Below are 12885 nucleotides of genomic sequence, written 5' to 3' on the forward strand. Positions count from 1 at the left end.
ATTCAAATACAAACACGCAGCTGTAACGCAGCCTCTCCTGCTCTGGTCTCACTCACCAAACCTGCACAGAGGTCAGGGATGTGACCTCTGGGGGAGGCAGCCTTCAATCTCACCGCATTTACCGCATACTGTGGTCTGCTTTCCATGGCGAACTGACCACACCTCATTATGTCTCTGATCGCCACCATCACACTTACTACTGGAAAATCATTGGACAACTACTTTGTTGCATGTTTCTGTGACCAAAGTCTTAGCACTTTATGGTCTCCACATGTGTCAGAGCTCTAATTTTAGTTTTTACAACATTAGAGTTCTTGTTTTGTTTTTACAAAACGCACTGAACAAAACCAAAACAAGAGTCTGTGCTTGTCATACAGCAGTACATTTCCATATGGTAATAACATAATAATATGTCTTGTCAGGAGATGATGAGTCACTTTTAATGTGTTTATTGGGATCAATCAATCAGTTTATTTCCCAGTAGTTAATTGATTAAATGATTGGGTTTGCCACACTTTAACAACTTTGGTTTTGGTCACAAGGGAGCTTTCATGTTGTGACAGCTCATGTGTGATTTATTCTTCACACTATATTGAGGAGAATTGGAAACATGAAGCAGTTTCATTAATTACACATTACAATAAAGTTGAATGAGTGACACATTCTCACCACAGACTGTGCACTTTAGATTGACACAAAATGAAGTTGTGTAATACATTTTTTTTTATTACACTCAGAGACAAGTCTTTCCTGGTCGCTGTTCCATGCTCTCATTCAACAAAACTTGATTTGAGAGCTGTTAAATCAACAACACATGACTTCAGATTACTGTAAAGCTCCACCCTTCATAGCTTGATGTACATATTCCAAGTCTTACATGATACTGTTTCATGAGACAATATCAACCACTGCTCCACATGCTCCGGCTGCTACTAATACACATAGACAGAGGCTTAAAGGAAAGCACTAATTCAACCTACAGCAGCTTAGCTTGGCCCCTGATAACCTCTTAACCAAACAAAAGGCCTATCCATGCACAATGAGTCTCGCTGTGACGGATGTGGGTTAAAGTTGCCTTGTGCTCACATTTAAAAGGCTGAATTAACCTCACCGGCTAAACTTGTGTAAGCGAACTTCTTTCCTTCTCTCCTCCCAGCCCTCTTTTAATCAGATCTAAACTCAAAAGCGTTTTGCTCCTTTGATATTTGCATTTTTTTTTTTTTTTTTTTTTGGCAGGCAGCATATTCTTTTGAAGCTACAGTGGACAAAATGTTTTGTCACTCAGGGGGAATTCCTGTAAAACCATGTGATGAGCAAACAGTTTTTGGTACATAGAGGTTCTTTTAAGCAGGCGTGCTTGTAAGCGCCAGTGAATACCTCCTCTGTGGCTTTTCTCTTTTTTTTTTTCCTCCTGCGTTTGGAGGCTGTTATTGGAAACCTTGGTTGCAGGCTCTGATTGTTTATTTTGTCCTCCCTTTTTTTTCAAGAGACCTTCACATGACAGTGCTGTTGGTATGACAGACAAAGCAGGCCAGAAATTCCTCAGGAGCTCTGCCTACTGCCAAGACGATGGACGGGTTACACAGCAAATTGTAACTGGGTTTGTGAAAGAGAAGCAGCACACATACAGTATTACTCGTCTTCATACCACGCAGTCTGAGTAAACATTTAGTCGTCATGATGACCACTGTGTATAAAGCAAAGGTAATACTGTTAATGAGGAAACACAAATGCTGCCTGAAGCGAAATTTCATTCATCAAACTGTTTTTACACTGAAAAAAGTCAAACATGGCAAAATCAGTCATCCTCTCTCTATTCCCAAACATACTATAAACAAACACTTGACTCAAGATCAAAAATGTTGGTCACTGTTGGTGGCAGTGGTGGACATTGCATGTTCAACATCCACAGCCTCCATGTACAAAAATGTAAAAAAAGAAAAAAGAAAAGAGTGTGCATGTGTGTTTATGTGTGTCTTCTGCATCCTCACTGTCTGCTACATAATAATGTATCTACTGTAGCCTACATTCAATTTTGGGAGCAACAATAGCAGTGTGCGGACATCTTTTCTCCTTTTTCTGCTACATAATAATGCTCAGTGCCTTTCGCATTTGACATGTTATGTTATGTTATGTTATGTTACCATATATTATGTTATGTTATGTTACCGTATGTTATGTTATGTTAATTGTATTTGATATGGACATATTGATATGTACACTGAGACCGTCCCAGTGGACAGACCAGATTCTTTGCTTGGGTGTGTATAGCACACATAGTCATAGACTCAATAATGCAATGTGTAACATGCAACACATGTGTAAACCCTAAAGATGAAAGACATTGTCTAGAAGGTCCAACCACTTTATAGACATACAATATGCAACCCCCCGACCCTCACACCCTCACCCCTTCCTAAAAATGTGCATTCAATAGTATAACCAGCACCATGATCCAGGACCCGGCAGCAGCAGCAGCAGCAGCAGCAGCAACTCGGGACCTTTGGCATCCTTCACACTGACCTGTGAGTGTGTGCAGCAGGTGTGAAAAAGAGCCGGTGGCGTATCATGTAACCTTTAGACAAGTTGCTCAACAACAACAGGCCCTCCCTGTTATTATTGGGTCAACAAAGTCGGAGGAAGTCTTACGGATTAAGAGTGGAGTGGAGAACATGAGTGTGAGTGCCATGTGCTCGCTTGTGTGTCGACCCCGAGGCCCCACCACCACCACCACCCCCCTCTCCTCTCCTCTTTGTTTCATTGCAGTGTTGAGGTTAACTACCCCTTGCTCGCAGGCCTGCCCCGAGGTCAGGGGGGAAACAGGCAGCCAGTCAGGCAGCCAGGCATTCATTCCCTGAGTGTGTGTGTGTGGCTGCAGCCCACTCTGTGCTCTTTGACTCCTCTGGCCTTATAAGGCATCCAGTGTCATGGCAACGGCAGGGCTTGAATAGCAGTGTCAAATCCCTCAGCACACAGACACAGCTCACTCTCCCTAAAGGAGGGAGCGAGGCAGAGACACAGAGAGGGGATTGAGAGGAGCAGGAGAGGAGTCTATCTCTGGGCTGCTCGCTCTCTCCACTCGCAGCAGCGTCTGGCTTTCACTAAAAGGTCTGTGTGTGTGTGTGTGTGTGTGACCGTGTTTTTCCTGCGCTTGTTTGCCTAATTTATTCCTGCCGGGGCCAGCAGAAAGAAAAAAGGACGGAAAGAAAAAAGAAGAAAGAAGAAAAAGGAGAAGTAGAAGAAGTAGAAGAAAAAAAAAAGGACAGGCAGAATAGTAAAGAGTGCAACAGTACACCGTGACTCGCTGACAGGGAATGCAGAGAGGTTCTGGCCTCTGGTTGTTACTGCTGGATGGACAAGCACTGACAAAACAAGAGAAGGGGGGAGAGAGAGAGAGAGAGAGGGAGAGAAAGAGAGAGAGAGAGACAACACTTTGTGGAGCTTTGAGAGGAGAGGAGAGGAGAGAACTGCGACTAAGGAGATTACTCAACTCTGCTTTTGTTCTGGCTTGTTGTTTTTTCTGTGACATTTGAGCCTCTGACACCACAGACTCCGAGGAGTTGGAGGAGCCACGAGAAAACACAATTTGACCGCAGAGAGCTGAGGAAGAAGAGGAAGAAGAGGAGAAGGAGGAGGAGGAGGAGGACGCCTTTCAAGAACTCTGCTGCTGCCGCCGCCGCCGCCGTTGCTGAAACCAGATTTTTCCAGGAGTCAAAGGAGCATATTGTCCTCTCCAGCACTCTTCTCATTTAAATTTTTTTTTAAAGTGTGGGGATCATTGTCTACATTTTTTTTTGTTTGTTTTTTTTTAGGACACAAATGTTCCTGAGCCAAAATACTTGTTAGGGTTGTCTTTTATTTTTCCTCCTCATCACTATCACCTCTGCTCCTGTAACAGCCCCGACAAGTCAAGAGTGCGTCTGGACTAGAACTGCCTCAGATCAGCAGATAACACCTCTGCACGGCAGGAACTGGTTGGACTAGTTTATAAGTTGGAGGAGAGGGCAGGGCACTTTAACCCTGCCTGAAGGAGAGCTGTGTTTTATTTTCCTCCCACTTGCTTGTCCTTTTGGGAGAAAGTCGTGCAACCGAGAGAGGCAGAGGGGCTGAGCTTTCTTTCTTTTATTTGAAGACCAACTCTTGTTTTGTCCCTCACTGCACTTTGGGATTTGTGAGGTGTGTGTGTGTGTTTTAAACTTCTTCCAGGGGGGGAGACAGAGAGGGAAAGTGAGCAGGAGGGAGAAAGAAACAGGGAGTCAAAGTGTAATTTATTGTTTCCTGTGAAAAGAGCAAGGCTGCACCCTTTTCTCCTGCTTGAACTCTGAACCATCAGATGTGTGTCTGAAGTTTTCTCAGACCTCGGGAGCCATTGATCGGAGGTCAGGGCAGAAAACAGAAGGGTGAAAGACAAGAGCAGAGACGGCGGAGGGATTAAAAGAACAGAGAGAAAACACACAGCACTGGGAGGGACCTCCAGGTCAGTCCGAGCAGACGGCGAAGGGGGTAAAGGTCAACGCGGTGGTGGAGCCCGTCACAACTTCTCATCACAGCTTTGGACAGAACCTGCTCCGAATCACAAACCTGGAGTCGCTGTCTCAGGGTCTGGGATCGGTGTTTGGACTCTGAGGGCAGTCGGGAGCCGGGGGGACAGGGCGGTGCTGTGTATGATCCACTCACAGGACTGCGTGTCTCAGAGAATATGGCCATGGTGAGCGGGGGATGGGGTAACCCCAACGGGGACACTAATGGACTGGGGGAGAAGGCTTACCTGAGGAGGGAGGAGGAGGACGGCTCGCCACAGGCCGGGAGCAGCGATGTGGACGTTGGCGACGAGGACAAGGCCTGCGTGGTGGACTGTGTGGTGTGCGGGGACAAGTCCAGCGGGAAGCACTACGGCGTGTTCACCTGCGAGGGCTGCAAGAGCTTCTTCAAGAGGAGCATCAGGCGAAACCTCAACTACTCCTGCAGGTACAGTAGGGGCTGCTGGGAGAATAAAAAATAGAGTCAAATAGGGCATTTAACTTTGACTTTACATGTTAATTAACAGTTAATAGCACATTATAATGTATTTATAAGGACATGATTAACTCCTTCTGACTGAATGCTGCTGTATAAACAGAGAAAAAACATGTGTTATAATATAAAATGTGATATTATATCATAAATAGAGTCAAACAGGGCATTTAACTTTATTAATTAACAGTTTATAGCACATTATAATGTATTTATAAGGACATGTTTAACTCCTTCTGACTGACTGCTATTGTATAAACAGAGAAAAGCACATGTTATAACATAAAATATGATTTTATGTCGAAAATCGTAAATAATCCATATTCAGAAACACCTTCAATCTTTCCACATAGTGTCTTATTGATGATTTGTTTGCGGTTTATTAGAAGGTTAACATCTTTTCTTATATGAACCATTATACGTGCATTCACATTCATGAGGGTGACAACAGATTAAGCCTATTTCTCACTCGGGAATGATTTGTTCCAACCTTGGCTTCGGCTCACAAACAGCCCCAGGAAAAAAAATAAGAGAAATGAAAGCCCTGAAGGTCAGTCATGTGAGGATGGATTGCCTCAGAAGGTCAACATTCCCATTATTCTTCTTCACCACAGGAACACATTGTTGCAGCTCAATTCTCTCTCTGCTCTTATACATGAAGCTCTCAGCTCCCGAATACAGTCGTTTCTCCCACATCTAATAATGCACTAACCCTGGATGGGAGGTGTCTCTGCAGTCAGTTTGTCATGTCCAGGGCTGAAAAGGTTCTCTCTTTGAAATGTTGGCAGACCTCGTCCTGCTGTAAATGGCAACACAAGGGTGTGTAGAGCTGATGATTTACAAAGGTCACAGCCTTGATAGCTTTTCAGCCCAGCCAGCTCACACAGTTCACTCATCATAGAGGTCAGTGAGAGAGAAAGAGATGGTGAGGGGAGGAAGAGAAGGGAGAAATTCTCAGTTTCCTGTCACTAAATATTATATTTTCATTGTATGTTTTATATTCTTGTTTCCTTTTATGCAGATCAAATCGAGAATGCCAAATCGACCAGCATCACCGCAACCAGTGCCAATACTGCCGGCTGAAGAAATGTTTCCGAGTCGGGATGCGCAAAGAAGGTACAGTATTATATCCATGTACACACACAGCAGGTTAAAGGTGTGTTTTCTTTTTTTGTTCAGGGTTAGTAAACACACAAATGAGTGTTACACGTCACAAACCAGGTCACGTGAGGAGCTGAGGCAACTGCTGAGCTCCAAGGTTTGAGATGTGGAGGTGGAGAGTCCTCAACTCAAAGCTGCATAAATCAATATTTTCATACAAACAATGGGCCGAATGACTGTGTGTAATGTTTGAAGAGACAACCTGAAGAGATGCTTTGGCCTCTTTTAGCTCACTGTTTTAGTTTACTCACACCACGTGTCCCTCTGTAGCAGAGAAAACGATATAAAGATGTATTATAACAACGAAAGACGATAACACATCAGTGTTGCATTTACAACTTGCCAAGCAGCAACACATAAAAAATCAACATAAGACAAAATACTGCAGTGTAAAATATTAAATTTCAAGTTAAAGTTATGCTCTTAACAAAAGCTAGATGTGTAATTTTTTGGCAAAATGCCCCCTTTCATAATTATCTTTTTATGGTTCAGTGTTGTAACAGGTAGAGGTGAATATAATTTAAGCCGTAAATCAAAGTAACTGTAGCTGTCAAATAGATGTAGTGCCAATCCACATTTCTCCTGTACATTCACTTCAAAAAGCACAATACATGATGAGTAAACTGTATCCAGTTATTTTCCAACACTAAGCTTTAAAAACATCATATATACTGTCCTTAACACACACATACACAGACACACACAGACCGATTGATGCCCAAACACCCCGGAGAAAAACAAACCCACAGAAGTTCAAATACTGAGAAACACACACACACACACACACACACACACAGAAATACATAAATACCAGAAATGAGTAATTCTCAGAGAAAGTGCAAGAAACAGCCACTGACATTTGCCAGTGAGTGTTTACTGTCAACCAAAGCGTGTTTTCACCCTGGTGCTCGACTCCCTGCAGCTGTTGGGGCTGGGCTTTGGGGGCAACCAGCTCTGATTTGCATAACAGGAAACACAAGAGGAGAGAAAGTGAACACAGTCAGACAAAACCCACTGAGCTGCCTCAATACCAAACAACCTGCTCATTACAGTTTAGTTTTTGACTTCAGATCTGATTCCCATTTGGCAGGGTGTAATTATTACCACTATAGTTTTTCAGCTCCCATCACATCACAAAAATATTTCAGTGTTTTAATTCCCAGTGTGACGTGTGTTGACAGTGAAGTCTGTAATTGTATTCTAGCGTAACCCAACCCCTCTTGTATTTCCGTCTGTGTTAGTGGACACCAGCAGCTCTACCATACATAATGTGCAGCGAGGTGACGTGTGTGCCAGAGGTTATATTGGGCCTGGTTATTAATGAACCCTGCTGACCGTGGCCGTGACGCAGGCTGCACTGTTTCCACATTACCTGGAAATGTCTGTTTCACCTTTAACCCAGTCAGAGGAGAAGCAGCAGCCGCACCGCACCGACTGCTTCACTGAGACTGTAACTATATTCGCTGCCATTTAGGACATGCAGCAGTGTTAATTAATATTTGGGACAGAACAGGCAGCGCGCTCCCACTCAGGATATTAACATTAGAGTTAAATCACAGAGGATTAGACTCACATTTAACTGAAACTAAAACTTATTTCAAACTATTACCAGGAATTAGAAAGTGGGTGTCACAGCCAAAAACACCAATGACCTCAGGTTATTTCCAGCCAGACACACATCTCTTCTGCGAAAAAGGATGGACATCTTGACAAATATCTACTTCTAAGTTGCTTTTCTTGTGTTGCTTTTCTTGTGTCTTTGTAGTAGGAGTAAAAATACTAGACAAGACAAGCACAGAGGAGTAAAAAGATCAATGTTTCTGAAATGTGGTGGAGTAGAACACTTAAAATACTCAAGTACAACACAAGGACCTCAAAATTGTAGCTTGTGTTGTGTGCTGTTTCAATAAGACATGATTATACTCTGATTTCTACTGTGAGTGAAGCAGCTTTGCAGCAGTGTCAGATGTTTTAGAGGCACCGCCTCTGATTCTCACTGTCTCGTGTCCTCCCATGCAGCAGTCCAGCGGGGTCGGATCCCTCCGTCTCACTCAGGAATCAGCCCAAACTCCCTGGTCGGGGGAGTGGGAGGTGCAGGGCCCGGTCACATTGGGGCTGACTACTTCAACGGGCAGCCGGTGTCAGATCTCATCTCCCAGCTCCTGCGGGCCGAGCCGTACCCCAACAGCCGCTACAGCGCCCCTTACGGCCAGGCACAGATGCAGGGGTCCACCAGCGGAGGCTCCGTCATGGGCATCGACAGCATCTGTGAGCTGGCCGCCCGGCTCCTCTTCAGCACCATCGAGTGGGCCAGAAACATCCCATACTTTCCAGAACTGCCTGTCTCAGAGCAGGTCAGTCCTGTTATATGTTATACTTTTTAAAAAACTGTTACAATTATTATAGTTTAAAGAACAGAGACAACATTTTAGGTGAGAGTATCCCTGTGTTATCAGTCAGAAACACAATCATAGCTCTAATGTTGTACCTCCAGAGAATAATTTAATTTAATTACTTTAAAAAAAATCATCATTAATGTTATTGGCGCCAAGACAAAATATCTGTTGTCCTATGTGGACCCACTACTCTTATGTAACCCTTCACTAGGGATGTCACGATTACTTGTTAATAAACGTAAACATTGAATAACTGGTCCTATATTAAGAGATTAGTAATGGAATTATATTTTGACTATATTTGATTTTACACATTCATAGTGTTGTGAAATTTATTGATGCATAATAATCGTGATAATCGTAACACCGTGATTATTTCTCTGACAATAATCGTATCAAGAAAATCTATAATCGTGACATCCCAACCCCTCACTGATTCCCTACCCGACAGGTGGCGCTGCTGAGGCTGAGCTGGAGCGAGCTCTTCATCCTGAACGCCGCTCAGTCCGCCCTGCCTCTGCACATGGCTCCTCTGCTGGCAGCGGCCGGCTTCCACTCGTCCCCCATGTCCGCCGAGCGCGTAGTGTCCTTCATGGACCAGGTCAGGATCTTCCAGGACCAGGTGGACAAGCTGAACCGGCTGCAGGTGGACTCAGCCGAGTACAGCTGCCTCAAAGCCATTGCACTGTTTTCACCTGGTGAGTTTTTTGGGGGGGAGATTTTTCCACAAGGTGATGATCTGAGTGGTGAGAGTTACAGTAGCTGAATGTGTTTACTGTCAACTAACAGCACGTGACTTTAGAGAAAACCAAAACACAGACGTCTGAGTGAGGTATTTGACAGAGTTAGTTTCTGGACCAGCAATTAAAACACCAAATTAAATTGTTACCAGTCGTAGGTGACCTTCGATATGAATGAGTGTGACCTTTGACATCAGTGAAGGAGGAGTAGCAGAGAAGAAGATTTCCTTATCCAACAGTTTTCTGAGAAAAGAGCAAGTCCAGCTCTGAACAAAGACTCTACAGCTCTCAAATAGGAATACTGAATCTTATTTGTTTAATCCGTGTGAGAGCTAAAGTTGAAAGTTTTTGTGTTTATGTGTGTTGAAAGTTATGGTTTAACTCAGGGTTGTGCTTTTAGACCAGGTGCAGTGACATTTTTAGCAGTATTGGTAGATGTAGTTTGACTTTGCAATGAGACTAGGCTAATATCTTGAGCTTGACTCAACAAATAAGTCTAATTATGGATCAACAACAGTTCGAGGAGAGAGGGTTGAAAATAAAAACATGCAAAAGCAGCATTGTAGAAACATTTGAATAGTGACATCATCCTCTGCTTCTTTCTTTGCCTTACAGATGCATGTGGTCTGACGGACCCGGCCCACGTGGAGTCCCTGCAGGAGAAGGCCCAGGTCGCCCTGACAGAGTACGAGAGGTTGCAGTACCCCAACCAGCCTCAGCGGTTCGGTCGCTTACTGCTGCGTCTCCCTGCTCTGCGTGCCGTGCCGGCCAACCTCATCTCCCAGCTCTTCTTCATGCGGCTGGTGGGCAAGACGCCGATTGAGACGCTGATCCGAGACATGCAGCTATCAGGGAGCTCCATCAGCTGGCCCTACGCCCCGGGGCAGTAGACCCCCAGTCGGTCCTGAGTGAGACGGACTGAGATCAGATGAGGGAAGGATACAGAGATTGATACGCAGATTACACTCGAGTACAAACTGAATGTTATGAATACAAACTGGGAACTGTTTGTGAGTGTGGAGGTCAGTTTTTCTCACATTAACCCTGGTTAAAGTTTGGTGGTAGTGAAAAAAACCAAAGCTGCTTTCAGGGAAATGAAAAACGTACATAATGGCTTCATATTCACCGCACTTAGTTTTCTCTGACCTCCATCTGCTCTGTCTCTCTCTCTTTGTCTCATTCTGGACAAAAAAAAACAGGGCTTTAATTAAAATGCAGACTCGAACATGAGGCCATGTGCCTGTACTACCTCCTCCCATACCACCCCTTATGTGACTCAGTTTGAACCCAGGCGCTGTGTGTTTTCACCTCTGCTTTGTTTTTGAGTCAAAATGAAGCCATAGCAGTGCCACTTTTTTACAAGCGGAGCTTTATATATCGTCACAGCTGGAACATATTGTACAGGTTGTGTAATGTTTGATATGTGGGATGAAATATCAGACTTTGTTACCAAATGTATTTGTGAAGATTTGCAAAGTATCGACATTAAAACAAAGACGAGGCGCGAGCATTGTACTGTATATTGCACTATATAAAGTACAACCAAGAAATAGTTTGTGTGTTGTATACGTAAAAGGAATAGTGCAGCATTTGATCACATTTTGCTTTCATGATGGGGTTAGATGAGGAGACTGATGATGCAACTTTCATGTCTGTACAGTAAATGCCAAGTTAAAGCTAGCGCCTATTTAACTCAGCATAGCTTGGCATGATTCAACTGGCTTGGCTCCGTTAAAATCTGCCTTCTAACATCTCTAAAGCTCAGAAAATTAACATGCCATCTGTTTTGGTTAACATGTACAAAAATGATGTCAAAACAACTTTTTATGTTCGCACAGTTGCCAGAAAATCAGCAGAGACTCCAGAAAGTTACTAGTCCAGGCCAAAAAAATAGCACATTGTTGTTTTTATGCTTTTTTGTGAGAAGAAAGAAGAACATTTAGGTGGATGTTTTACTCTCTCTGGCTGCTGGGTCCATCTTTAGGTTTACTGTACAGATATAAGAGTCGAATCAGTCCTCTCATTTAAGTTTCACAAGAAAGTAAACCACCGTATTTCTGAAAATGTTGAGCGCTGTCTTTAATACGATATATTATACATTCTTGACGCACAAGAAGCTGAATGTGCTCAGACACACCCTGGCGCCTCAGACGGTCACATCCCTGTCTAACATTATTACCTCGTGTTTTATACATCAAAGATTGTATATTGAACTATTCATGAAGTAAAGATAAATATAAAGGGATCAAGTTATCATTTTCACTATCATATCAAAGACCCGTCTATCCACCAGACTTAAAGCCAAAATATATTTGAAAATGTTTTAAAATGTAAAGTTTGATGTAAGAGGACTCCTGAAGTTTGACAGATCATTCTCAGAAATCGACACTGAGTTAGTTAACTCATGCTTTTCTGTTTAACCTCTGCAAACTGGACATGGTGTCTTTGGTTGTTTTAAGGTTAGAGGTAGTTTGTTTTGATTTTTGTCACGATTTTGATCCCCCTTTTAAAAGCACGTCCTGACGGACAGAGGTCACTTTCAAAGAATTACTACACTTATGCAAGGTACTCTGAGTGCTGTGGTGTAAAGGTTATGGTGTTTGTTGGTACTGAGATAAAGGGTACTAGTTCAGGAGTGTCCCTGCCATGAACTGCAGCTCAATGTGGGAAAATAAGATAAACATGTTTTTTTTTTGGTATACATTTTGGTATTACCTGTTATTATATCATAAGAAAGGCAACAATGACCATGATCCCTGATGGTGTCAAACAACTTCATAACAGCTCATCCTACTGTCCCTGAATCACACTGTGTTATTGTCTGAATATAAACTATAGTGATTTGACTGTGTAGCTCTACATTTTAAAGAATCATGTTTCTATGACCATGCCAAAGCTAAAAAGAAGAAAAAAAGGATGCAAATGAAGTTCATATGGCTGATTGGTTATTTTTGCATTTCCGGAAATAAAAGTACACACATTCCTTCTCTGGAAGACTTGAGTCTTTACACGTAGCACCTGCACACATGTGTAAGAATCAGCAACACCTCAGTGTTTTTAATCTTCAATCCTGATTAGAACAGAAACAATTAAATCTGATAAATGATATTGGAATTTCAGTCATAAGAAAATGTGACTAATATTTGCAAGCCCCCAGGATTTGCTGCTCTTGCTCTTGGTAGGGAAGAAACAAGGGGCTTTGCAATTTGTAACATCTGTAGCATTGTTCACTCATTTTCATTGACTAAATGATTAATAATTGGACAAAAAAGTTAATGAGAGATTTACTGATAATAAAAAATAATTATTAGTTGCAGCTCTTCATCCTATTTGACTTAAACATAGTATTAAACACTGACGTTTGGGCAGGCAGTTTTCCAAAAATGTGTATTTACAACTACTTATACTGTGTTTGTAACTAAATATATGGACGCTATGAATCACACTGTGATTGTAAATGCATAAAAACAAATTTTAGTAGTAAAGCTATTTTTTAGCAGTGGGTGTCAGTAAACTGGAGTGGAGTGTCAGTGGAGTGACAATAAACTGTACAGAATAAGTTAGCAAATGTAGCA

At 42.7% G+C, this 12885-nt stretch overlaps 1 protein-coding gene across 2 annotated transcripts; it reads left to right on the forward strand.

Annotated features, from left to right (window-relative positions):
• Window positions 1-2997: 2997 nt before the first annotated feature.
• On the forward strand, window positions 2998-12377 carry nr2f6b (nuclear receptor subfamily 2, group F, member 6b). 2 transcript variants are annotated; one of them, XM_083969749.1, is made up of 6 exons: window positions 2998-3108; window positions 3550-4968; window positions 6035-6129; window positions 8194-8528; window positions 9022-9268; window positions 9926-12377. In XM_083969749.1, exons 2-6 carry the CDS (start codon window positions 4700-4702, stop codon window positions 10198-10200), a joined length of 1221 nt encoding a protein of 406 aa, XP_083825875.1. In that variant the 5' UTR covers window positions 2998-3108; window positions 3550-4699; the 3' UTR covers window positions 10201-12377. The 2 variants fall into 2 exon arrangements, with proteins under 2 accessions (XP_083825875.1, XP_083825876.1); XM_083969750.1 differs by having other exon boundaries at window positions 2998-4968; window positions 8197-8528.
• The last annotated feature ends 508 nt before the right edge of the window (window positions 12378-12885 follow it).

Source organism: Trachurus trachurus (genome assembly GCF_905171665.1).
Source record: "Trachurus trachurus genome assembly, chromosome: 4".
Classification (NCBI taxonomy): Eukaryota; Metazoa; Chordata; class Actinopteri; order Carangiformes; family Carangidae; genus Trachurus; species Trachurus trachurus.

Bases quoted from the DNA above. Each gene is read 5' to 3' on its own strand.
- nr2f6b (XM_083969749.1), top strand. From the start codon at position 4,700: ATGGCCATGGTGAGCGGGGGATGGGGTAACCCCAACGGGGACACTAAT. The intron at 8,529-9,021 runs GTCAGTCCTGTT...CCTACCCGACAG, and splicing joins AACTGCCTGTCTCAGAGCAG to GTGGCGCTGCTGAGGCTGAG. The intron at 9,269-9,925 runs GTGAGTTTTTTG...TTTGCCTTACAG, and splicing joins CATTGCACTGTTTTCACCTG to ATGCATGTGGTCTGACGGAC.